The following is a 26292-nucleotide window of genomic DNA, read 5'->3' as shown; positions in this document are numbered from 1 at the left end:
TTATGACATAGTTTAGAAAAACGGTACATGTAAATGTAGTAAGTTTTATTAGTTAACGTACGATACACAGTCTTTGAATACTTATAATAGTATTTAGAGTAAAGTAACAAATCTATAACTATATGAATACTTACGTAAAAGTAGGAATGATTGTTTCCGAAAAAACAGATGAAAATATAATATATTTTCCGTTAAAATATTTTCTTCACATTGTAATCAACAACAGTGGCAAGGTCTAGAGGTAACAAAAAATCAACATTAAAATCAAAGAGAAATAATAACAAACTAAAAACTAATCAGTGGGTTCATCTTCATCGGTGAGCCGGAATATCCCTTCCTTGATGAGATTCTCGTAGACGAGGTTGCCGTGGTCGTCGCGCAGCTCCACGCTCGCGTCGTGCCCGTCCACCGCGACGACCGTGGCGTGGACCGAGGCGTCGGTCGGGAAGGTCTCCTCGTAGCGGCGCTGCAGCTCGGCGGGGTCGCGCGCGGGGCGGGCGGCCACGCGGTGCAGGCGCGCGCGCAGGGCGGCGGGCGGCGCGCGCGCCAGGGCGGCCGGCAGCGCGCGGACGTGCTCCAGAGGCACCACCTCCGAGTTGCCGAAGTCCACGTAGCGCACGCGCGCGAGGCGGCGCGCCGGGCTGCACTCCTGCACGGCGGCGCGGTACCAGCGCGCGTCCGCCGGGAACAGCGCCAGGCACGGCCGGTGCTCGGGCAGCGGCGGGCGCAGCACGGGCGCGCCGGGCGCCGCGCGCTGCAGCGCCGCCGCCAGCTCGTCGTGCTGGCGCTGCTGCTCGGGGGAGGGCGCCGCCACCAGCTCCACGTGCTGGTCCGTCATGAAGGCGACGTGGCACGGGAACTGGTCGCCGACGCGCGCGCCGGGGTACTCCTCGGCGGCGTCCTCGTCCTCCACGAGCCGCGCCCAGTCGCCGGCGGGGTCCAGGTCGGTGGAGTGGTCCAGGTCGGCGGAGCGGTCCGGGTCCGGCTCCGAGGCGGGCTCGTCGCTGTCCTCGTCCACGAGGTAGTCGGGCCCGGAGTCCGTCTCGGCGGCGGACGGCGGCGCGGCCGGCGCGTACTTGGGCACGACGGGTTGCGTGCCATCAGTGTAATAAGCCATTTCTAATTCAACTAATAGATCGTTGATGTAGACTTTATCGATTTTAATGTCCACGGGGATGACGCCGTCGACAGGTTCGCCGGCGACTTTGATGAGGCACTGTTTCTCGACGATGGACTTGTGCAGGTAGTCGAGCGTGGTCTTGTCCCAGACGGCGGCGCGCGGGGCCACGCGGGCCAGGCGGCAGCGCGCGGCCTGCACGGGCACGCGGTGCAGCACGAGCGTGCGGCGCAGGTCGGCGGCGGCGCAGCGCTCGTCGTTGCCGTAGTCCACGTAGTGCACGAGGCAGGCGTCCGCGTCCGCCGCCAGCACGCGCCCGCGGTAGAACTGCTGGTCGAGGTAGAAGCGCGCGGCGCAGGGCTGGCCGGGCGCCCAGGCGGCGGGGCGGGCGCGGGGCGGGCGGGAGGTGCGGAAGCGCACGTCCAGCGCCTTGCGGATGAGGTCCAGCGTGTCCTGCTGCGACACGTCGTGCAGGTAGATCAGCCCTTCGTTGTCCACGTACCTGAAACAACATATTATTGATAATTCGTAAAGTTTGAATCCTGCCATGTAACAACGAATTACAATTATAAAACGTACTAAGAGTACGGTGAAGGAAAACATTTTGAGAAATCTGCACATCTAGATAATAATTCTTATAAGTATCTTACGTCGGTACACCGGTGAACTGCTGCGCCGACAGCGGCTCGGCCGGCAGCCAATCAGAGACGAGCACGGTCTTGGAGGTGCTCTGCCCGGATTGGTCGAGAGGCCCCGCGTCATCGTCGTCACTCTCCGATTGGCTGCGCGCGGGCGCCGCGGTGATCAGGGCCTCCGTCGCCGGCGGCTCCAGTTGCAGCCACTCCTGGACGGAACCAGTCACGCCCAGAAATTTGATCATGTCGTCAGAGTCCTTGTCTTTGTCTTTCTCCTTCGATGCTTCATCCTGAAAGAATTAGACTGCTTTTAAACTCCGTCGTATTATTAACATACTTTAAGAACTTATTCACTAAAATTCATAATACCTGCTGCGTTTTATCAGGCACGCCGAGACCTTGCTCAATGATATTCCTATTGAGGCAGCGCCACTCCGCCTTATTGGGCTCCAAGGCACCTCCCTGGATCACGTGGTAGACCCACAGCTCCACCGGCAGACTCTTGTTCTTTATCGAGCCGTTCTTAGTGATGAATATTCTTTGGTACGCTTCCACTAGCTCGTTGAGGTATTCCTTGGTGAGAGTGGGCCACTCCTCGCCGACGGCCGGGATGACTCCGCTGAGATGGCACTTGATGGCCGCGTCCCCTATGCCCTGGAACTCTGGCACTAGTTCCCTCAGCTGTGATATGGGGACCGTTTCGACGCACGCAAAGTCGGAGTAGAACACTTTGGCGGAGGTGCCTTGTAGTTCGATGATGACGGCGCGGCGCCACGTCTTGCTCTCGAGGCACACGGTGCAGCAGCGGTCGCCGACCTGCCACTCGTCCTTGCTCGGCAACTTGTTCTTGGAGTAGTAGTCCTGGATGGTGTCAAACAGTTCTTTGAGCGTTTTTTGCTGGTCGATAAGTGAGACGTAGACCAGGGAAGGCGAGTGGCACGACAAGATTTTCACTTCTAGCTTAATGGGCCCCTTGTCTTTTGCGTGCAGATCGTTGTCTTTTATTTTCTTGGTAGGCGAGACGGTCGGCTCTCCTCTCTTTAGAATTTCCTTCTCTGGCTTCTTCTTCGGCCTCGGGTTGTCCACCTTGTCCAGGGGCGTCTTCGTGAACGACTGGCTCTCCGGTGACAAGTTCTTGTTGAACATGAATACTCTGAAATAATAAAATGCAATCATTAGGGAACAGCTCACAGAAGAAGACATTATCTAGGTATAGCAAGGTAACGTAAGATGACAACAACAGAACTGTCGATTTATTTCGCATTTATGTACAACAAATTATCATTATACATAGTAACATCATGCCTTGGTGACGATCTAAACTTGCCACGAGATCGCAAAAAAACGAAGATGTGGCAGAGGAATGACGAAATTGTAATACACTCTAAATTACCAACTGTCAGCTTCATAAGCACCTATTTCTTTTTCACAGACCACCTTACATTCACTCAAAAATTGAAGGCCTGTTAGTTTAACAAGGTATGTACAAAAGTGTAAAGCTATACGTAACAACAAACTCACCCGATAGTGACGGCAAACTTGTGTTTGATCATCAGCGTATTGACACAGACGACGTCATCGGGGTCGCTCTTCTCGTACAGCGTCACTCCCACCGACTTGCCGCGGGTTTCCTCAACATGAAGCTCTATTGGGCGGTGCTGGAACGACTCGAGGAGAGAAACGGAGCCGGGGCTCCACTTCTTGTTGAGGGGCGTCACGCCGCTCAGGTGGCATTCCACGGCCTGCGAACAAAAATTTTATAAACGAATTATATTTTTGCAATAAATAATTAAATAAATGATACGCGCTCTAGTTGCAATTACGTCGGTTAAGCGTCCCTCAATTTATTTAACAAATCCCACCCGCGCCTCACCCCACATATTCTAACTTTGGGGACCTAAAAGGTGTCTTCTGAGCTGTCAAGATACCTCATTTACGCTGGACTGAAATTTTCTCTTTTTAGTTTTATTATTTGTTTTAATACATTAGTAGTTGCGTCCCAAACTCGAACATATTTATGCTGTATAAAATATTTTTTTAGTGTTACGACTAGCCTAACTTATACTCTATGTAATTTTTTTTCTGTGTGTGATACTTTTGCGAGCGTCTAGTAAAATAAAGTAAGGCTATAGCTAGACTAGTAGCTAGTAGACACTCACGAGAGCCTTCAGTCGTGTGTGTTGCTCGCGCACGGCCCTCAGCGCCGAGTAGTGCACTAGAGCTAGCTCGCCCGTGTCCACGCACAGCACGCGCGCGCGCAGCCGCCCCGGCGTGGCCTCCACCACGTCGCACCTACACACTCTCATGTCGCAGCCATTGCTATGCCTCATTTTTTAGCTAGATTCCTTCCGCCTTTTTTTCTACTTTCTACAACTAGAGTAGTAGCTAGTAGACACTCACGAGAGCCTTGAGTCTCGCACCTACACACTCTCATGTCGCAGCCATTGCTATGCCTCATTTTTTAGCTAGATTCCTTCCGCCTTTTTTTCTACTTTCTACAACTAGAGTAGTAGCTAGTAGACACTCACGAGAGCCTTGAGTCTCGCACCTACACACTCTCATGTCGCCGCCATTGCTGTGCCTCATTTTTTAGCTAGATTCCTTCCTCCTTTTTTTCTACAACTAGACTAGTAGCTAGTAGACACTCACGAGAGCTTTCAGTCGTGTGTGATGCTCGCGCACGGCCCTCAGTGCCGAGTAGTGCACTAGAGCTAGCTCGCCCGTGTCCACGCACAGCACGCGCGCGCGCAGCCGCCCCGGCGTGGCCTCCACCACGCAGCGCCGCCAGCCGCCGCCCGAGCCCGTCGTGTTCACGTACTTGTCCATGTTGACGACGCATACCATGCCTGGAATGCAAGAGAGGAGGGTGTTGAGGGAGGATTGGTATAAGGCCGCGTCTGTGGCGGGGATTTGTAAGTAATTAGTCGCCATAGAGTAAATAATACTAGTGGGTGCCGCCGCTCGCATCGCACCGCCCGCTCTACCCGCTGACTTAAGAGAAAGAAAGAAAGAAAGAAAAGAGGTGGTGTTCAAGCAGGCCAGCAGCCTAAAAAGATCCCTGTAATACGTCGTAACATATAAAAAAATATTTATCATTTTGCAATAAAAAAAATTTAATTGGTGTAAAGTTTATTTTGTATATCTGTCGTTCTCATATAAAGTAAAACGTTGGATCAATACCAACCCATACGCGGAATTATTGAATGTTAGAATCGAGGGATGATATTTACCTTCCTGTGGGCAGTACACAGTGCCAGCGGTCACACTCAAGCTGTATTCTTCCTCCAATTCTTCAAATAACTTTTCGTATGTCGGCTGCAAGTGGGTCTGGAAATTGCAACCATATCAATATAGATCTTGCTTTGGAATGGAAGAATGGAAGAATAATCATCAACCCCTAATGGTCCACTGCTGAACATAAGCCTCACCATCCAGCCACTTCTGGCTACCTGGCTAAAGTACCGACTTACAAGGTCGGAGGCATACCTCGCTATGCAACCAAAAATGTCTCTTTAATATAAACACAAATATTATAGTACACATACCTTTCTGACGTAAAACTTGTCCGGACTGACGACGTATGTAATGAAGACCTCTTCCACCGCTTTCGACTTGTAGTCCGTAGTTCCGAAGAATATTTTCGGTCTTTCCATCAACCCGTTGATTTTTGGATACTGAAATGAGATTAATTTTAATATTCGGTATGTTAATGATATTATGTACTAAAAGCTGCATCTTATGATGGCCTTAATGCTGATAAGTTCTGGACCTATGGCCTGTAGTATAAGTTCGATAATTTCCCCAAATATAGATGATTGGGTTTTCGTCTGTCACCTGCATACATCTTCTGTAATTATATTGACCGCTAGAGGCACTCGTTAGCTTGGGAGTCGTTTGCGTGACATGAAAAAATTTAGATTGTTTGAATGATACGATAAAATATAATTTGATTGATCATGAGTCTCAGGATCAAACATATTTCTTTGGGTGGCATACATATCTTCTTTCTGACTGTACATATTATGTTGACTCACATGCAGCCTCGGGTTGGGCATCCTGGCGCGCTCGTGGAACACCAGCGCGTGCGCCAGACTCACGCCGTCCTCGAACGTGGTGACGTCACACTCGAGCGTCACGCTGTAGTTGGACGGGCTGATGATGCGCCGCACGTGGATCACCGCCTGCTTGCTGACAACCATTAGGAAATTATTAGTTGAGAAGGAGTTTCGGTTTAGACATAATGATTATATGTTAGCCTATGGTATGTACAGTTTCAGTACTTAGGCATACTCTTATAGGTAGGTACATTGGGAGGTGTTGCCTGTGTGGCGGCAACCGAACGACTGAAAGCCGGTCGCTTCTGCGCTGACCTTTTATAGGGAAAAAAGTTAGCACACTTACAGTCAGGAGACAAAACTATCGAAAGTAAGGCCGTGTCTACGACGCCAGTGGGCGGAAAGGGTGGCACGGCCAGAGCGGCGGCCCCCACTTATATTATTTTCTCCACTCGCTAGCGTCGTGGACGCGTCCCACTCGCTTCCAATTCGTTTTTGTTTCTAGTTTTCCCCGTTTCTCGGTCATCGTCGGCGGTTAGTCCACTGCCGTAAGCCAGAGCTCTAGCTCGTGCCACTTACTTGTCAATAATCTTCTGTATGAGCATGGAGTCTTCGGCGGCCCACGCGTACTGATACTGATACTAACGCGAGACTGATACTAACGAGTGGCGCGAGTAATTGACCTTTGCTCTTGCACACTTACTTACAGCCGGGCGACAAAACTGTCGACGACGCCAGCGGCAGCGGGCGCAGCGGGCGGCGCGTTTAGAGCGGCGGCCCCCATTAGTGTTATTTCCACGACACAGGCCACCACACTAGGCTAGGCCTGTGTCCACTACATCTGGCCATAAGCCAGAGCTCTAGCTTGTGCCACTTACTTGTCGATAATATTCTGTATGAGCATGGAGTCCTCGGCGGCCCACGAGCCCGCTAGCGTCGTGGACGCGGCCGAACACTCGCTTCCAACTAGTTTATGTTTCTAGTTTTCCTCGTTTCTCGGTCATCGTCTCGGCGGTCAGACCACTGCCATAACCATAAGCCAGCACTCTAGCTTGTGCCACTTACTTGTCAATAATCTTCTGTATGAGCACGGAGTCCTCGGCTGCCTCGGCAGTTGGCCAGCGCGCAGTGCAAGGCGAGCGGCGGCGGCGACTGCAGCCCGAGACTGATACTAACGAGTGGCGCGAGCAATTGCCCGTTGCTCTTGCACACTCACTTACAGTCGGGCGACAAAACTGAATTACGAATAGAATTACGTACAAATTTTCACCCGCTAGCGTCGTGGCCGCGTCCTAGCACTCACTTCCAACTCGTTTATGTGTCTAGTTTCTCGGTTATCGTCTCGGCGGTTAGTCCACTGCCGTAAGCCAGACGCCAGCGGGCGGCGCGGCCCCATTAGTATTATTTTCTATATGGCGGAGATTTACGTATAAATTTCCACCCGCTAGCGTCGTGGACGCGGCCAAACACTCGCTTCCAACTCGTTTATGTGTCTAGTTTCCTGCCGTAAGCCAGACCTACAGGTCCACTTTTGGCTTGCGCCACTTACTTGTCAATAATCTTCTGTATGAGCACGGAGTCCTCGGCGGCCCAGGCGCCCGCGCGCGGCGCGCAGTTGGCCAGCGCGCAGTGCATGGCGAGCGGCGGCGGAGACTGCAGCCGCGCCGCCGGTAGGAGACGGAGACTGCGGATGAATTATTGTTTATCATAACTAATATTATAAATGCGAAAGTAACTGTGTCTGTCTGTCTGTTACTCTTTCACGCCAAAACTACTGGACGGATTTGAATGAAATTTGGTATACCGATGGTCTAGACCCTGAGAAAGAACATAGGCTACTTTTTAGCCCGGAATTCCCACGGGAAAACTTTTTAAGGCGAAGCGAAGCTCGCAGGAACACCTAGTTATTTATAAAATGTTTAATTATAATGTACACGTTAACAAGTATACAGGTGAAATGTATTTATTTAGGTATGTTTTTTAAATTTAGTTCGTTACAAGAAATGCTGCTTTAATTTGTTAACTTCATAATTATATTGGTTTGCGTTAGAAAGAAACACGCAGCAGTAATTGCATGTCTTTGGAATGGCCGTAGAAAGGAAAATTGACTGTCGTCAGCTCTTTACGTAGATTGAGAATATTTAGGGAATATTTTCCTTTAGTGTTGAGCTAACTTAGGTCTTTACTTTAGATATTGATTCCATTCAGAAATTCACTAATCACAAATTTTGGTGAGACACACTGCACAATTTTGTTGCATTCTACAAAACACACATTGAACAAATTTCACGTTAGACGAAGGCTGTATGTAGGAGGCTACTGGAGTGTGGGAACGGAATGGCACTGGACGGAAATAATAATAATATGATGACACGCAAAATATGCAACATTGTTGTAACAAAATATGGCTACTGAGCACTCTAAGTCCTTACATAAACGACAAAACAAACAAAACTGCGATCGAATCAGTATTTTGACCTACTTGACTTACAAATATTATTACACAGGTGTAGGTACTAATACCTACTAACGTTTTCTTGGGTGTAAAAGTGATGCTTCCAATAACACATCTCAAACTGAACAACTTTTCCAAAAAAACTGAATTTGCGAATTTCAGGCGGTTTGTTGGTTTCATAAAATAGTTCAGATTGGCCTGAAGATCGTGTGGTTGAATTTATCGTTTTTTTTTTAATTTATTTATGGCGAATCGCGATATAACGATGTTTATGTACGTCAATAACGAACCCGTGCCGTGCAGCGGGGACACAGGTGGCAAGTTAACTCGCCCGGGATGTACAGTGCTCCAAAATTGATAATGCGCATAGAAATCTTTGACAGATCGGTTGTTTTTCATTATGTGACACATGATATTGACTCCTATTTCTTTCGAAAAAGGTGCAAAATGCAAGTGTTTTTTTTAAGGCTCTTACGATTTAATGATTCGGGTGTGAAGATCTGCATGTGCATTATTAATTTTGGACAAGTGTAAGTAAAGTTAGCTACTAACTTGTCCAAAGTGACGGCCTCGGTGCTGCCGAAGTCGATGCAGAACACGTAGCAAATAGGCTTGTTGACGTCGCGTCGGTCGATGTTCACCACGCGGCAGCGCTGCCACTCTTTTAACGCCTTGTTGAACGCCAGGTAGATCTTGCCTGCGGAATTTAGTTTAAAACTATAATACTGATATGTTTTGATTATGTCTGCCAATCGAAGAGCTAGGTAAATGTCGTGTCGTAACAAGAGATGAAAGGACTGGGTTGATATATAGGCCGGGATGGCTGGAACTAAACCGATGACAAAAGATAATGTTTTGATTGTGATTGTTTAGATTGATATTATAAAATATGAAGTGAACCTGACTATTATTAAATTACCTATTCTTCGTCGTATATTCTTCTTCGATTCTTTATGTTAGTTTCACAGAAGTTAAGTGTGTAAATCGGGAGATAGGCGTACAAGTAAGTACGCGTACTTATAGCTCGACGAACTTATTTGTTTAGGAAGTACGCGAAAGGTGACGAACGAGCGAGAAAGACATTTATCGAGCCACAACTATGGTGTACTTACTCATACTGCTATCACCCACTTAAAGTGTCTGTGTCTGTTAAGTTTGAGTCCCAGGTTCTGTTTACGACCGAGAATTCCCACGAAAAAACTTTTTAGGGCGAAGCGAAGATGTCTGGAAAAGCTATAAAGTTTTTAATAGTGATACAACCTTCAGCGACAGTACAGGTCGTCCGGCGCGATGATGTGCGAGATGTAGACCAGCTCCTGTGACCCTGTGAGTGTATGATATATAACCTTCGGCGACGTGGGCGGCGGAGGGCTTCGGCCACGACACGGCGTTGCGGAACTCGCGCAGCATCTCGCGCACGAGGCGCTGGTGGCACGCGCGGTGATGTGCGAGATGTAGACCAGCTCCTGTGACCCTGTGAGTGTATGATATATAACCTTCGGCGACGTGCGCGGCGGAGGGCCTCGGCCACGACACGGCGTTGCGGAACTCGCGTAGCATCTCGCGCACGAGGCGCTGGTGGCACGCGCGGTGATGTGCGAGATGTAGACCAGCTCCTGTGACCCTGTGAGTGTATGATATATAACCTTCGGCGACGTGCGCGGCGGAGGGCCTCGGCCACGACACGGCGTTGCGGAACTCGCGCAGCATCTCGCGCACGAGGCGCTGGTGGCACGCGCGCTGCACGTACAGGTCGTCCGGCGCGATGATGTGCGAGATGTAGATCAGCTCTTGCGACCCTGCGGATGGAGAGGATTTTAGCTTTTTGATATTCTGTGGATGACCATAGATATGACCATATACTATATTAATACAGACATTAGTCCTGGTGTTGTGACCCTGGGAATATAGTTAGTTTTAGCTTTCCGATGTTCTGTGAATTGGTATGGTGCGCAAGATTGTTGCAGATACATTAGACGAGCGCTTGTGAGCTTGAGAAGAGCTCATTTTAGCTTTTGATGTTCTGTCCATAGATATTAAATTCAGCCTGTTCGATATTCTGTGGATGGTGATGACCATAGAGTACTATATTGGTGCAGAGATATGCTGCTGTGACCTTTGGAATGGAGTGCAAGATTGTTGCAGATACATTAGACCAGCGCTTGTGAGCTTGAGGAGAGCTCATTTTAGCTTTTTGATGTTCTGTCCATAGATATTTAATTTTTTTATTGTTACACAACTATTAGTGCAAGTCTTGTGACCCTAAAGATAAAGAGTGTTTTAGCTTTTTCATTTTCATCATTTGTCTACTCCCACTACACCAGCAGGCTTCGCGCCGATTCTCAATTTTGTGTACTGACCCAGAGGGTACAATCACACACACCTAAAGTTAATTTTAATTGTGTATTGTGCGATATGGACTTAGAATTGTTATTCTATGACAGAACAGAACATACCTTCAAAGAGTTGTTTAGGGCTATTCGTCTCAGTAAATGGGGAGACTGTATGGACCCGGGGAGCGTAGGTTTGGCCGCCACCGGCTGAAAATAACACAAATCATGATTATACCATTTCAGACTATATAAGTATAGTCATATCAATGTGAAAACAAGGAATAGTGATGTGTGGTAAATTTAAATATAAGATCAGCTTCACTTTTATATACCTTTTCCAACTTACAAATCAACAACGCAAATTAATGAATAAATATGCTTTTTGTGAGTTTGGCATGGTACAAAAGTATACACCTGAATATAAACTTGACTATACCGGGGATTATAAACAGAATCCACTTACCACCGCTCGGAAACCTCTTTTCCTTATTCGAGGAGTCGCTATTGATGGAGTTGATGGACGATGTCGACCCACTCTTGCTCCTATAGCGGGGAACATTCGCGAAGTAACTTTGCTCAGGTTGCTTGGGCTTCGGGGCGTCTTTCTTGTACATCTCGCGGACATCTGCCAATGATACTGGACCGTTCACGGTGGTGTTAAAATGAAAGTGTGGTTAGTAAGGCAGCGTTCCCACTACGCCGGACCGGCAGATCTGCCGAAAACCGGACACCGGACAGAGTGTTCACATTACATCGGATCCCGGAAGAAATTCAGACAGTCCTCAGTTGAATTTGGACCTGCGCGCACAATGGACGACGAAATTGTTGTGTTGTGGTGGTATCTTAACCTTTCCTATGCCGAACAGCCGCGCACACATGTAACCGCCGTCTGCCGGCGCTTTTTGACAGTTGAGCGCGCCCGCGCGGGAATCACATTTATATGAATATTTGGGTATTATTGTTTGGTACTCAATAATGTATTGATTGTAATTTATTGTCAGATAGCTAATGAACGTGTTACAATGAATGATATTGATTATAATTGTTTTATTTGATTTCTGTAGGTCATTGATTACAGATTTTTACTTGAAACTGCACCCATCACAGAAAAATACGTCTTTTTCAATATAAATTTAGTTTCAATCCAGGATTTTTTATATTTATTACTTGAAGAGATTATACAGCTATCAACTGATATCAATAAAATATAAACTCTAGAGGAAATAGATTCATAATTTATATTTTGAAAACTGATTATAATTTCCTTTATTTCAAAAGACTCCATTTTCTGTACATGTGCATGTGTGCGTGACTAGAGCTTGCTCCAGTGCGCCGTGAGACAGATCTGTCCCAAATCAAGGGTGTTCACTTTTGATGAAATAAAACATGAATGATAATTATTTTTATAATGTTTCGTATTTTAGCATACTAAATTATAAAAACTTAAACGTAAGTTAATTACTGAATCATATTTACTTATTTGTTAACCTACTTTCAACAAATATGATACTATAAATACATACATATATAAATACATATATTTATTTATATAAATAGGACAGGTAATCACCCTCTCAGACTCATCTATACACCGATAGCATTCTAAAGAGCCTAAACTTCACGTTCAGTAGAAAAAAGATCCTAAAAAATAAAACACGCTGTATAGCAACCCAACGCACTTCGTGTGCATACACGAGCGGCGGCCATTTTGTTTGCGTATGTGTGTGTGTGAATTTTGGATGCACCTTGATAAATATTGATATTCCCTAATATTTTGGCTATTTATTGAAAAAACCGATATAAATATGTATTATCAATAAAATTATCTTTATAAATGAAATAAATTATTTATTGATGTTTTTACATAACAGACTAGAAAACAGTTTACAAAGTTACGCACCCTTCAGGCAATAATCCGGTACAATTTTAGATTGATAAAAACTCGATTTTTTGTAATTTTTTATAATACTGATTTATCACTATACCTTCAAAATCGAATAAATATCAAGAAAACATAGTATTTACTTTCCTTGTGACGTTTTTTCGATACGAAATCACTATTTTATTACCAACAGTCGCGAGTACAAGGACTGTACCCGTATCATGAAAATTCGAGCTAACGAATAGAATCGAATGCGAGTGCGACTATTGTCAACTTGACAGCACTTTCGAACACTTTTTACCTTTCGAATGAGTTTCGAAAAGAATGACCACAGAGTACATAATATTATTCTGACAATGACCTATGGAATGATAGCTGTCAAACTTTCGCAAATCTATACCCCGCCATTTTGTTGTTGACAGGTTGACAGCACTTTCGAATAGACTATCGAATAGAATATGGTGCGGTTTTTCGTAATACGGGTACTGTTCAAGGTACCAAAATTTGAATTTCGCGCTACAAGTAAACAAGTGAAGTTTTTGACTCAATGAATGTTGTCGATGGTTGTTTCATTCATATAGAATAAATAACAGGTGATTTCATACTCTATTTCGTGGTAATTAACCTCTAGAATGCCGTGTGCCAGATCTGTCCCAACCCCCCTTGTCTGCCTAGTGACAGATCTGTCCCAAGAGCACTTCATCGCGATTTTTGTGATTTTAGTTATTAATTACCACGAAATAAAGTATGAAATCACCTGTTATTTATTCTATATGAATGAAACAACCATCGACAACATTCATTGAGTCAAAAACTTCACTTGTTTACTTGTAGCGCGAAATTCAAATTTTGGTACCTTGAACAGTCCTTGTACTCGCGACTGTTGGTAATAAAATAGTGATTTCGTATCGAAAAAACGTCCCAAGGAAAGTAAATACTATGTTTTCTTGTTATTTATTCGATTTTGAAGGTATAGTGATAAACCAATATTATAAAAAAATACAATAAATCTAGTTTTTATCAATCTAAAATTGTACCGGATTATTGCCTGAAGGGTGCGTAACTTTGTAAACTGTTTTCTAGTCTGTTATGTAAAAACATCAATAAATAATTTATTTCATTTATAAAGATAATTTTATTGATAATACATATTTATATCGGTTTTTTCAATAAATAGCCAAAATATTAGGGAATATCAATATTTATCAAGGTGCATCCAAAATTCACACACACACATACGCAAACAAAATGGCCGCCGCTCGTGTATGCACACAAAGTGCGTTGGGTTGCTATACAGCGTGTTTTATTTTTTAGGATCTTTTCTCTACTGAACGTGAAGTTTAGGCTCTTTAGAATACTATCGGTGTATAGATGAGTCTGAGAGGGTGATTACCTGTCCTATTTATATAAATAAATATATGTATTTATATATGTATGTATTTATAGTATCATATTTGTTGAAAGTAGGTTAACAAATAAGTAAATATGATTCAGTAATTAACTTACGTTTAAGTTTTTATAATTTAGTATACTAAAATACGAAACATTATAAAAATAATAATCATTCATTTTTTATTTCATCAAAAGTGAACACCCTTGATTTGGGACAGATCTGTCTCACGGCGCACTGGAGCAAGCTCTTGTCACGCACACATGCAAATGTACAGAAAATGGAGTCTTTTGAAATAAAGCAAATTATAATCAGTTTTCAAAATACAAATTATGAATCTATTTCCTCTAGAGTTTATATATTATTGATATCAGTTGATAGCTGTATAATCTCTTCAAGTAATAAATATAAAAAATGCTGGATTGAAACTAAAATTCTATTGAAAAATACGTATTTTGCTGTGATGGGTGCAGTTTCAAGTAATAATCTGTAATCAATGACCTATAGAAATCAAATAAAACAATTATAATCAATAAAATTCATTGTAACACGTTCATTAGCTATCTGACATTAAATTACAATCAAAACATTATTGAGTACCAAACAATAATACCCAAATATTCATATAAATGTGATTCCCGCGCGGGCGCTCTCTACTGTCAAAAAGCGCCGGCAGACGGCAGTTACATGTGTGCGCGGCTGTTCGGCATACGAAAGGTTAATAACTAAAATCACTAAAATCGCGATGAAGTGCTCTTGGGACAGATCTGTCACTAGGCAGACAAGGGGGGTTGGGACAGATCTGGCACACGGCATTCTAGAGGTTAATAGAAGGCAAAATAAAAGAAAACATTGGGTACACCCTATTTTACGGGAAAGATTTTCACTTGGAACATTTGAAACATTAATGGGTGAACTTAGAAGAATGAGCCGAATGACGTGAGTGGAACACGGGCGGGGCGAGGGGAGCACGAGCGGGGCGAGCGGGGGACAGATACCGGCACAAACTCGTTCACATTACTCCGGGCCCGGTCGTTCTACCGGCAATTCCTAGTGACAAAACGTTCGGTAGAAATGCCGGGCTCGGCAAAAATGCCGGACCCGGGATAATGTGAATAGCTTCATATAAATTGTACAGCCACTAGCTCTTCCGGCAGATTTACCGGCGCGGCAGATCTGCCGGTCCGGCGTAGTGGGAACGCTGCCTAAGCGGGTGGTGGTGTGTTAGATTGGTTGTTGTTTTTAGCGGAGTAGTAGGCTGTATTGGGTGGTGTACACAGGATGGAGTGTGGGGTATTTTATAAAGAATAATTTAACATGTTCTCTATTATACTACTTGGGAAGTATGGCCAATAATCAGTGGCGGATTAACCTATAAGCACGACAAGCACGTGCTTGGGGCCCCGGGCCTCCAGGGGCCCCCATCCTCTGCTGCTGTTTCATTTTATACCTACATTTTATTCATCCACAATATGTCCGATGTAATGAGTTTGCTCTGATTAAAGGGCCTACCACACGCGTAAGTATCACCACAGTTTTGCCTGCGCAGGCCGGCTTAAACACGGAATACTGTGCGTGTGGTTGGTAAAGGGCCTACCACACGCGTAAGTATCACCACAGTTTTGCCTGCGAAGGCCGGCTTAAACACGGAATACTGTGCGTGTGGTTGGTAAAGGGCCTACCATACGCGTAAGTATCACCACAGTTTTGCCTGCGCAGGCCGGCTTAAACACGGAATACTGTGCGTGTGGTTGGTAAAGGGCCTACCACACGCGTAAGTATCACCACATTTTTGCCTGCGCAGGCCGGCTTAAACACGGAATACCGTGCGTGTGGTTGGTAAAGGCCTACCACACGCGTAAGTATCACCACACGATACTAATTTTTTAACTACGTGATATACTTAGTGTTTTTTAACTACGTGAGTGACCTGTAATTCCCATCGACTTGATCATAAACTACAGGCAGTCTGACATCAGGGATCCATGGAGCAGTGGATCTAGCCGCTGCAGCGTATAGCCACAGTACTCACAAGGAGAGTCGCCTCGGGGTGGTGAGACCCCTCCCTGATGTCCTGACAGGTGCCGGAGCTGTTGATGGCACGCTCACTTCCCGTACTCCATCCGGAGCACCCGTGTTTGCATCCACACTAGGGACAATGGAGAAGCCATTTGCCAGATCTCCACTCTGGTACCGGAGCTGTAATGCGCGCTCACCTCCCGACATGCAGACCTACATGTCTACTCATGGAGCCTACACAGCTGGGTCGGCCGGCGCATGCTATCTGTCACGCACTTCTTGATATCCAGTCAAGCACCGGAGATGTCGGTCCATCTGACTTCGCACCAACTATAAGGGAAACTCACGTGCCCCGTGACTCTTTCATCAACGGCCCTCGTCCTAAACCGCTACTTAAGCCACTAGCTGCGCACGGGGGAGACGCCCGGTGACAAGCTTACCGGGCAGACGAACGATGTCCCCCCCTGTAGCTAACCACATGCAACTACGAATCCATACCCAAGTCCGGACCCACTAGCAAGCTAGTGGAGGGCTCGAGATCCGGACGCCCGTAGTACCCTGGTCCAAACAGCCGGACTCGTAATTCCGGCTGCGCAACCTGGCTCCTGGTGGCGGGTGATCATTTTATCACCAGTATCACCACAGTATTTCTAGTGAAAAAATTCTAGTTGTTTGCAAACATTGAAAATATACCAGTAATAAATAAATAATAATAAATAATAAGGCACCAGTAGAAGAAAGAGTTCCTCATTGGGAAACATTGTTTCCAGTTTCCACGCCGACGAATTTGACAATAAAATAATAATTTTAAAAAAAGAAAGATAGATAGTGGTTTTATGAAGTCGGTTTTTTTTATTATTATATATTATTTCATTGTTTTTAGTTTATTTGCAATAATAATTCAATCAAAAGTAAGATGCAAATGATACCAATAAGTCCTACTAGTCAATACGAATCATTCAAGCCTAAACACGAGGTAGTTGCTATATACCGTTGAGGAGTTCCCTTGTCTGTCTTCGGTTTCCATCATTAGATCAGCTCAAGGTCACCATCATATTGTTTGTATTAATAACTATATTTACGTTCTAAATTTGATTAGAATCGGTTAATAGGTGCTCATAATGGAAATTCATACCCTGTTTTTACCTCTTTACCCACCCTTGGGGGTAGAATAAAATTCTGAAAAAAGGGACCACCCCTGAGCTCAACACAAAACATCAAAAAAAATATTTTCAAAATCAGTCCATAAACGGAGGAGTAATCGGTGAACACACATAAAAAAAACATACAGACGAATTGAGAACCTCCTAATTTTTTCGGGGCCACCCCTGAGCTCAACCCGAAACATCAAAAAAAATATTTTCAAAATCGGTCCATAAACGGAGGAGTAATCGGTGAACACACATAAAAAAAACATACAGACGAATTGAGAACCTCCTAATTTTTTCGAAGTCGGTTAAAAATGAGGCTTGCGCGTACTTAAATGTGCCGTGTGATAGCTCGGTGTACCTGCGCAGTTATAACCGTGGTGATACTTGCGCTTGTCGTAGGCATTTAAGGCAAGCAAATTTTTTTTAAAATGTTTTCCATCCTTTTTTATAGAAAAGTTATATGATGTTTTAGCTATTGAACTGTTTTGTCACTCTTCAAGGAACAAATTTTTCTAAATTAGGGGCCTACACAGGCTTTGTGCTTAGGGCCTCCGATGCTCTTAATCCGCCACTGCCAATAATATAGGATTGATTATAATGAGATTAAAGTGTTCAGTGGCGGAGACTACGATAAGGCAAACATAAATATGAGAGGCATTATAGCCAGCTGATCATATTATACCTATGGATGCAAACCATTTCACTCAACTAAATTTGTCTAGAAGTGGACGTTTAATGGACGAGTTATTTTTGGGTGATGATGAACAGAAGAAGAAGTAGTTAATACTTACTTAAAAAATATATAAATAATTACATTTAAATTGACACCAGGCCCTGCGGCACGGGTCCGTTAGTGGCGTCGATAAACTCGTTTTAGGCGCGATTTAAAAACACAACGCTGTTTTTATGGCGAATCGCGATAAAATGACGTTTATCTACGTCGATAAGAAACCCGTGTTGCGGAGACAGAAGCAGAATCCAAGCTTCATTTCAACCTTGACATAATTAACTTACCTTTGAACATGTCCGGCGGGAACACGGGTTTGGGCGGCGCGGGCGGCACCTCCACTCCTTCACCTATCTCGGGGGTCCGCTTCAGCTTGTACACGGAGTTGGCATTGCCTTCCAAGTGGACGTAGTCGCTGATGAGCGCGCAGAGGTCCTCGTTCACTGCTACGGCGGCACGGGTCCGTTATCGACGGCGATAAACTTGTTTAATGCGTGATCTATCAATGACAGCGCCGTTTATGGCGAATCGGGATAATTATAGTGACGTTTTTTTATCTACGTCAATAACAGAACCGTGTAGACAGAACCTAAGCTTTGCTTCTTCCAACCTGGACAATAGTAACATTAGTGACTTACCTTTGAACATGTCCGGCGGGAACACAGGCTTGGGCGGCGCGGGCGGCACCTCCACTCCTTCACCTATCTCGGGCGTGCGCTTCAGCTTGTACACGGAGTTGGCGTTGCCCTCCAAGTGGACGTAGTCGCTGATGAGCGCGCACAGGTCCTCGTTCACTGCCACCCTGAGAGGTAATGTTGTTTAATAACTTCCTACGTAGGTATAAAATACAGCATTATCTTACAAAAAAAAAAAAACTAAGTTTTAAAATGATTTTCAATCTAAAATAACAATGAGTTTGGACAATAAGACTAAACAAAACAAGCCCCCAAACCTGGTGCAACAGGTTTTCCATCCGGGTCTATTCAACACCAACATTCAATGCAACAAATCAAATACATCTGCCTCTGATCAAAGTCAACTCAAGCCAGCAGTAGATACAAACAACCATGAGAGTACCCCACTGAAAGCTAATACAATGACCCCCAGGCAGCCCACTTGGCAACGTTATCCCTCAGCACCCAACAAAAGACCATGTCCCTCAATGTCACCTCCGTCTCCCACCTCGGCTGTGACTACTCAAAACAAGTATGATTCTTTGCCTGTCGATATGGTCACGGATTCCCAACCATCCACCAACACCCATAATAAACCACCACCTATTATATTATATGGTATTGATGATGTCAATGAACTATCTATGCTACTAGAATCTTCAATCAACCAAAGTAAGTTCAGCTTCAAGATAGTAAATAAAAATCAGCTGCGAATTAGCTTCAGCAGCATTGAAGATTACAAAAACGCCCTTAATATATTAAGGTCCAAGAATCTTATTGGTCACACATTTACTCCCAGAGAAGAAAAGTGCTTTCGCATAGTTATAAAAAAACTTCACTTTACTACACCTCATGAAGCCATCTGCAAAGAAATACAAGCCACTGGAAACCAGGTACGTGGTGAAATAATAAATGCTAGGCATGGACCAGAGAAAAAGCCAACATCGACATTCTTTGTTAACCTTGAACCTCATATAAACGATCAGAGAGTAAAAGAAATTAAATACATATTCCACCAAGCTGTTGAAATAGAGGATCCAAAGAAAGCCAAAACAGTTGTGCAATGCCACCGCTGCCAGCAGTATGGTCACAGCAAAAACAATTGTATGCGTCCGTTCCGATGTGTGAAATGTGGAGACAGCCACAAAACTACCCTGTGTCCTAAAAAAGACAGGTCCACTCCAGCCAAGTGTGCCCTGTGCTCTGGTGAGCATCCTGCCAGCTACAAAGGCTGCAGTGTTTACAAAGAAATCCACTCACGGAAATATGGTAGATCAGCGCCAAAGAAACCAACTCTCTCCGCCGAAACTGCAGCCACTATTCAACCATCAATCTCGTATGCAGAAAAGCTAAAATCACTTCCAACCAACAATTCAAAACAAGATCACCTATTTCAACCAACCGATTCAACCCAGCTTGCATCAATAGAAAAAATTATAACTCAACAAGCAGAAAAAATTGATATCCTACTCCAGCACATTAGCACTCTCATGAGTCTAATAACCACTCTCGTCTCTCAACTATCAAAATAGGATCTTTACGAATAGCAACGTGGAACATAAATGGGCTGGTATCTAGCCGAAATGAATTAGAATTACTCATCAAAAGTAATAAGCTAGATGTTATACTTATATCTGAATCTCATGTCACAGATAAGACAATATTCAATGTTAAAAACTTTTCAACGTACTTCACCCCCCACCCTGATGGTACATCACATGCCGGCACCGCAATATTGATAAAGACCAGCATCAAACACCATGCTCTCCAACCCTATCAAAAACACAGTATCCAAGCCACATCCATTAGAATTGAAGATACTTCGGACTACTTAAACCTATCTGCAGTTTATTGTCCACCCAAGCATAAAATTAAAGAGGAGCTACTCACTGACTTTTTTAATTCTCTGGGAAGCAGATTTATTGCTGGAGGTGATTTCAACTCAAAAAACACCTACTGGGGATCCCGTACTACCACGACTCGGGGACGCGAGCTGAAGAAGTGTGTGGACTCAAATCATCTTACACCCTTATCTACTGGTGAACCAACGTACTGGCCAACTGACCCAAATAAAAAGCCTGATCTATTAGATTTCTTTATATGTCGAAATATATGTCAACTTCATACTCTTGTCGAGTCATGTTTTGATGGATCCTCTGATCACACTCCTGCCATCCTAACACTGAGCTCAACTGTTATAAATGTCGGCTACAACGAGACTTTATGTAACAAGGATACAGATTGGGACAGCTTCCAAGATTACATAAATGATAATATTGACATGCACATGCCCCTTAAAACCAGTGAAGACGTTGAAACCGCATGCTCATACATCACTAACCTTATCCAAGTGGCAGCATGGAAAAGCTCACCTGAGGAGAAGCCTAATATACCTAAGCAGAATATCCCTCTTCATATTAAAAACAAAATACAAGATAAACGCAGATTGCGTAGAGTTTGGCACGCCTCAAGGCACCCAAGCGATAAAGCAGCTCTAAATAAAGCATCTCGTGAGTTAAAGAAGATTCTACAGGAAGCTAAAAATGCCACCGTCAATCACTATGTTACCTGTCTATCGGCCAATGGTAAAGGTGAACATTCACTGTGGAAAGCCACTAAAGGGCTGAATCAACCCCAAATAGCAATTCCACCAATAAGATCAGGAACTACCTCATGGGCCCGGAGCGATAGTGAAAAAGCAGAAGTATTTGCTAAACATCTCGCGTCAGTCTTCCAGCCAAATGAAGGGGAAGAAGATACACTGATAGATGAAGTGCTAAATCAAGACTTTCAACTGGACCTACCATTGAAACCTACATCCCCGAGAGAAATCCATCGTAGAATTAAAGAGCTGGAAACCCATAAAGCACCCGGGTTCGACCTAATCACACCTAGAATCCTCAAAGAACTGCCTAGAAGATGTGTTGTATTCCTCGCATGTCTATTCAATGCTATCTTTAGAACTCACCATGTACCGAGTATTTGGAAGGTATCTCAAATCATACTAGTTCACAAAAATGGGAAGCCCACCGACAGAGTCGACTCTTATCGCCCTATCAGCCTGACGCCGATACTATCAAAGTTGTGGGAAACAATTCTCCTTCATCGCCTTTCATCTACCTTGGCTAAGGAAAACATTATCCCAGAACACCAATTTGGATTCCGAAAAATGCACGCCACAATTGAACAAGTCCACAGAGTATACAACGTGGTTCGGCAATGCTTCGAGAAGAAGGAATACTGCTCTGCTGCATTCATTGACATTCAACAAGCATTTGACAGAGTTTGGCACAAAGGTCTCTTGTACAAAATCAAGACACTCTTACCTCACTCATTCTATCCTATCTTATCATCATACCTCAGTAACAGACTATTTCAAGTCAAACAAAAAGAAGCAAGATCAAGCCTCTATGAATGTAAGGCAGGTGTCCCACAGGGATCAGTCTTGGGCCCAGTTCTCTACAACATCTTCACCTCGGACATGCCCCAGACTCCGAGAGTAACTATAGCCACATATGCTGATGACGCGGCATTCCTATCCTGTGATCGTGAACCCGAAATTGCATCACTAAATCTGCAACTCCAGCTGGACCAAACAAACATTTGGCTTAAGAAATGGCGCATAAAGGCAAGTGCTCAAAAATCAAACCACATCACGTTCACACTCAACAGAAGGGACTGCCCTGGTGTCAGATTGGGCGATGCTACTTTGCCCCACTCCAACTCTGTGAAATACCTTGGATTCCACTTGGACAGACGATTAACCTGGAGCAATCACATAAAAAAAAAGAGGGATGAACTGAACTTAAAATTCAAGAACTTATACTGGCTGCTGGGTCGACGGTCTGTTCTTTCAGTTGACAACAAACTTCTCATATACAACAGCATCCTGAAACCAATATGGACTTATGGGATTCCTCTATGGGGGTCAGCTGCCAAATCTAGCATAATGTGCTTACAAAGGGCTCAAAACAATGTCCTAAAAGCCATATGTAACCCACCTTGGTTTATAAAAACAAGTGAAGTTCACGATTACCTGGGGGTACCGACAGTACAGGAAGAAATTGCTTCATATAAAATGAAATACAAGCTCCGACTGGCAAATCATCCCAACTCACTGGCTTCTAATTTGCTAGACCCATCTAACCTGACTCACAGGCTCAAGAGAGCAAATGTGCTGCATTAATAAAGGGGTACTCTGACAATGGTCAGATCTCTCTGAACGTCAATGATCTTTCCACAAATCTGATAAAAGTCTGGCGACTGATGGCAGATGCAACAAGAAAAAAAAAAAAAAAAAAAAAAAAAATCTTACAAAAAAAAATGGTTTCAGACTACTATAGTCTATTTTTTTTATCAAATGTGTACTGAAATTGTTTTATTACGTTGCTATTAGACCTAAAAATGAGAGATCTTACTGTGTCAATATTAGACATGTGCGAGAGACATACTCAGTAATCATTTGTTCAGTTCACAGGCCATAACTATGTACTAAATGCGTAAGAAATGTACTGCATTACTTAGGTAGAATTTTATTCTTACTTGAGAGGGCTAGTATTATCTTCGTCTTTGTTCAAGAACCATGGGGTGTTTATCACTTCCTTCGCTTCTTCCAGTAATGCAATCACATTGCCCTGAAAATTTCAATGAAATATTAAACCTGGCATAAATGTATGGTAGTAAATTGTGAATGATTCATATCGGTAAATTCAGTAGCCGGTCACATCACATCACCTTAGTCTCCTTCTCCGGATTCAAAACAGTGTTCATTTTGTTCAGCACAGTTTTGGCTTTTTTTATATTGTCGGCCACAGAAGTCTTGGCCTTCTGCAAAGATTGCTTCTCAGAGAGCACCAGTTTATCCATAATTGTCATGATTTCCTCCTCATGCTTCTGAATGGAGGCGTGGAGCTTGGAGAAGTGGTGTTGGATCTGAATCTTGGTCTTGTTAAGTTGTGAGTCTCCCAACCCTGTTTCAGTGGTGTTTAGAAGGTTGCCGATGTCCTAAAAATATAATTAAAGACGGTGTATTTTTTTTTATTACTAAACAACTAGATAGTAAGTAGGTAATTATTCACATGAATAACATACCACAGCAGTTTTGGTGAGTCTTCTAAATGTCTCATCTACTTTAGGACATATTTCGTTGAGTTCTTCATATGCCCCTTCATTCTGTAACAGCCAATCTCAGAACATAATAATATCATAATTAGGTATTAATGTAATAAAATATTTTTCAGCTAAAAACTAAGTAGGTACTAAAATGAGTTTGGGAGCTTTCATGCTTGCTTTAATGTTTTTACAGGTTTGTAATTCACCTATTTTTCATTGGCAGTGAACATTTATGCCTTCTTTTTTATAAGAGAAAATACTGTAAGTATTTTTTTATGTAAACTATTTTTTTTTGTATAAGTTTAAGTACAGGGTGTTGCAAAAAGGGTATACTAAGCCTAAAATTCCTAACACTCTTACCAACTCTTCAGCTGAGATGACGGTGTGGTTCTTGCAAGACTTCTCCCCGCCAACTATCATACAGTCCATGCACAGCAGCTTGGAACAGTCCTTACAGTAATAGTCAAGAGACTTGACCTTGTGAACCTTACAGTTACTGGGCTCCACATCTAAGGCTATAAAAATAAGAGATCACATTTCATTTAACCACTTAAATTCCTTGAAATCAGACACAATAGAAATCTATTATATGAATTATATGAATTAGGCGTGATATCGCGATTTCGGGACGCAAAAGTATATCAATGGATGATCAAACATGATAAAATTACATCATAACTGTATTCATTACATTATACAGCATATCATATGACATTAAATTTGTTGGCAAGCAAGTGCACTGGTATTATACCTATATCTTTGAGAACATGGCTCTTGAAGACATGGAACTTGTGTGTTTTAGTGAAGCATCCCTCGCACATGACTGTGACACACTGCTGGCACATCTTAGAGGTACTGCCTCTGCACTCAATACAATTACCTGCAAACAAAAATATCAAAATAATGGTTCCTTAGCTTTCTAAAACTATACATATAAGTAATACATTTTCCAAGAGTAATATACTTACTTTTTGCATGATCCACTGAATTCAAAAGTTCTTTCAGATCAATGTAGCAGCTACTGTCTTGAGTAGAAGGTGAGTTATATCCCTGTTGAAAGATGATGAATAAGATGGTCTGAAGAACTGTCCAGAATAAAATCAATCTGTTAGTCCCCTCACGTCCGTTACGTCTCAAATCATTGGTGCATGTTCCTCTCGTTCATACCAACTACAGGCAGAACTCGTTTCTTTTGAGAGCTTCGCGCTCTTTCAATACGCTTAGTAACGACTGTATGGACATAGACATGTTTTGTAGTAGCGCTCGTTCTATCAGCTATAATCTAACTAATAAGTTTAGCTCAACTATTTATGATTAGTAGTAACATTATTTACTTAACGGTTATTTTATATAATACTCATATCATATTGTAGGTATAAATAATATTTTATTTAGCTTAGTTTAGTTTCGTGTTTCCAGTTAGGTTAGTATGTTTGCATACATAGGAATCATTTGTGTATACTCTGTTATCAATTAGTGAAAACTAGTAATTGGCTTTCAACTGTTTATTTTTAGTGTTATACTGTTAAATTTTAGCTGTAAGTTTTCCATAAAACAAATAAATAAATAAAAACTATTCACTAACTACATTCCAATAAACTACAGTAATAATAAATTGCAATGATCTGTGTAAATAATAATTCAAGTAAGAAATCCAATAAGACACGTTGGGAATGAAGGAAAAGCGTGTTTCAATGAGTAACAGAGGGTGGACTGATTGGAATTTTGAACATAAAATTCCCAACAAGTAACAGTGTGACTGGTTGAGGTGTGAGAAGCTGGGAACAAAGGAATGTGAATACAACTGTGAAAGCTCTGTAACAATGAGATTGAGAATGGTTTGGATAAACCATTTAATAATTAAACAAGCACCAGAAAACTTGTTTCAGCTTGCGTAATTGGTCATTGCATTGATACTAATGTTTTTTTAAATAACTTTATTCAAACGTTATAAAAGGGCCCTTCTAAAAAGGAAAAGGCAGAGAAGTCAGGTACAGGCAAATAATGATGGTAATAAAATGACTTACCTCCATATTGAGCACAATCTCCCCGAGTGTATAAATATTGACGGGGAAGACGGCATGCAGGTCGGCCTGGCAGAGCATCTGGTCACTCTGCGACAGCTCCATGTCCCGGCCACAGACCTTGCAGTTGATGGGCTCGGTGAACTTCACCATATTCCTGATGCAGACCTCGCACACGGAGTGCCCACATTGCAGCAGCAGGGGAACCCGCCCTTTCTGCTGCTGTGCTATCAAAATAATAACAAGAGACCTTCAAATACAAGGAATTGTAACTATCTAAAGACAGACAGCAAGTTTTCTTCAATTTTAAATTATTAATCCAGCACGGTAAATTCGTTGTGGGTAATTTCTTTGGTAAGTAACTAAGGCAAATGTTCGGACTAAAATTTTTCGCTGGCAGTAGGTAGCTAAAAAATATAATTTTTCATATTATAACCATGCTCGGAATTAAAGTTGTTAGTACTTACATTTTAAAGAAAAGCATTGGCTGCAGTTGGGGCAACTCTTTCGTACTCTTGCGTCCATTATTAGATTTTAATTATACTTTTGTTCATTTAGATCTAATGCAATTTTGTAAAACTTTGGAAACAATAATGCCGGCACACAAAAACTAAGAAAGAAAACAAAAAAGCAGAGCACGCAAAAATACCATAGAGAATAAACAGAAACCGACAGACAGTCAGTGTTGCCAAGTGCTACCGGATGACTCATCCGGATG

The 26292-nt window shown here is 43.3% G+C and overlaps 1 protein-coding gene across 5 annotated transcripts; it reads right to left on the bottom strand.

Moving 5' to 3' along the window:
• Positions 1–30: 30 nt before the first annotated feature.
• On the bottom strand, positions 31–26245 carry LOC105384423 (RING finger protein 17). 5 transcript variants are annotated; one of them, XM_048621629.1, is made up of 23 exons: positions 26042–26245; positions 25578–25801; positions 24519–24600; positions 24302–24430; positions 23911–24065; positions 23530–23610; positions 23173–23442; positions 22981–23072; positions 18403–18566; positions 11059–11232; positions 10719–10802; positions 9909–10061; positions 8815–8959; positions 7357–7491; positions 5787–5940; positions 5298–5426; positions 4983–5079; positions 4519–4598; positions 3912–4028; positions 3274–3494; positions 2122–2905; positions 1768–2042; positions 31–1619 (listed from the first exon to the last, which is right to left on the bottom strand). In XM_048621629.1, the coding sequence occupies exons 1-23, from the start codon at positions 26097–26099 to the stop codon at positions 293–295; spliced, it is 5130 nt and encodes a 1709-aa protein (XP_048477586.1). In that variant the 5' UTR covers positions 26100–26245; the 3' UTR covers positions 31–292. The 5 variants fall into 5 exon arrangements, with proteins under 5 accessions (XP_048477586.1, XP_048477585.1, XP_048477588.1 ...); XM_048621628.1 differs by lacking the exons at positions 3912–4028; positions 18403–18566 and adding an exon at positions 18052–18214 and having other exon boundaries at positions 4402–4598; positions 22980–23072; positions 26042–26244; XM_048621631.1 differs by lacking the exons at positions 3912–4028; positions 18403–18566 and adding an exon at positions 18052–18214 and having other exon boundaries at positions 4402–4598; positions 11059–11220; positions 22980–23072; positions 26042–26244.
• Positions 26246–26292: the final 47 nt, after the last annotated feature.

The sequence above is a fragment of the Plutella xylostella genome, chromosome 6, assembly GCF_932276165.1.
Source record: "Plutella xylostella chromosome 6, ilPluXylo3.1, whole genome shotgun sequence".
Taxonomy (NCBI): domain Eukaryota; kingdom Metazoa; phylum Arthropoda; class Insecta; order Lepidoptera; family Plutellidae; genus Plutella; species Plutella xylostella.
The sequence above is the reverse complement of the archived record's forward strand: the minus strand, read 5'-3'. Positions and strand labels throughout refer to the sequence as shown.

What these genes read in the sequence shown, in the direction of transcription:
- LOC105384423 (XM_048621629.1), bottom strand. Translation starts at nt 26,099, where the DNA reads ATGGACGCAAGAGTACGAAAGAGTTGCCCCAACTGCAGCCAATGCTTT. An exon ending in AGATTGTGCTCAATATGGAG is followed by an intron (nt 24,601 to 25,577) that starts GTAAGTCATTTT and finishes ATCTTTCAACAG; the next exon opens with GGATATAACTCACCTTCTAC. An exon ending in GAGGCCGTCACTTTGGACAA is followed by an intron (nt 7,492 to 8,814) that starts GTTAGTAGCTAA and finishes ATTCATCCGCAG; the next exon opens with TCTCCGTCTCCTACCGGCGG.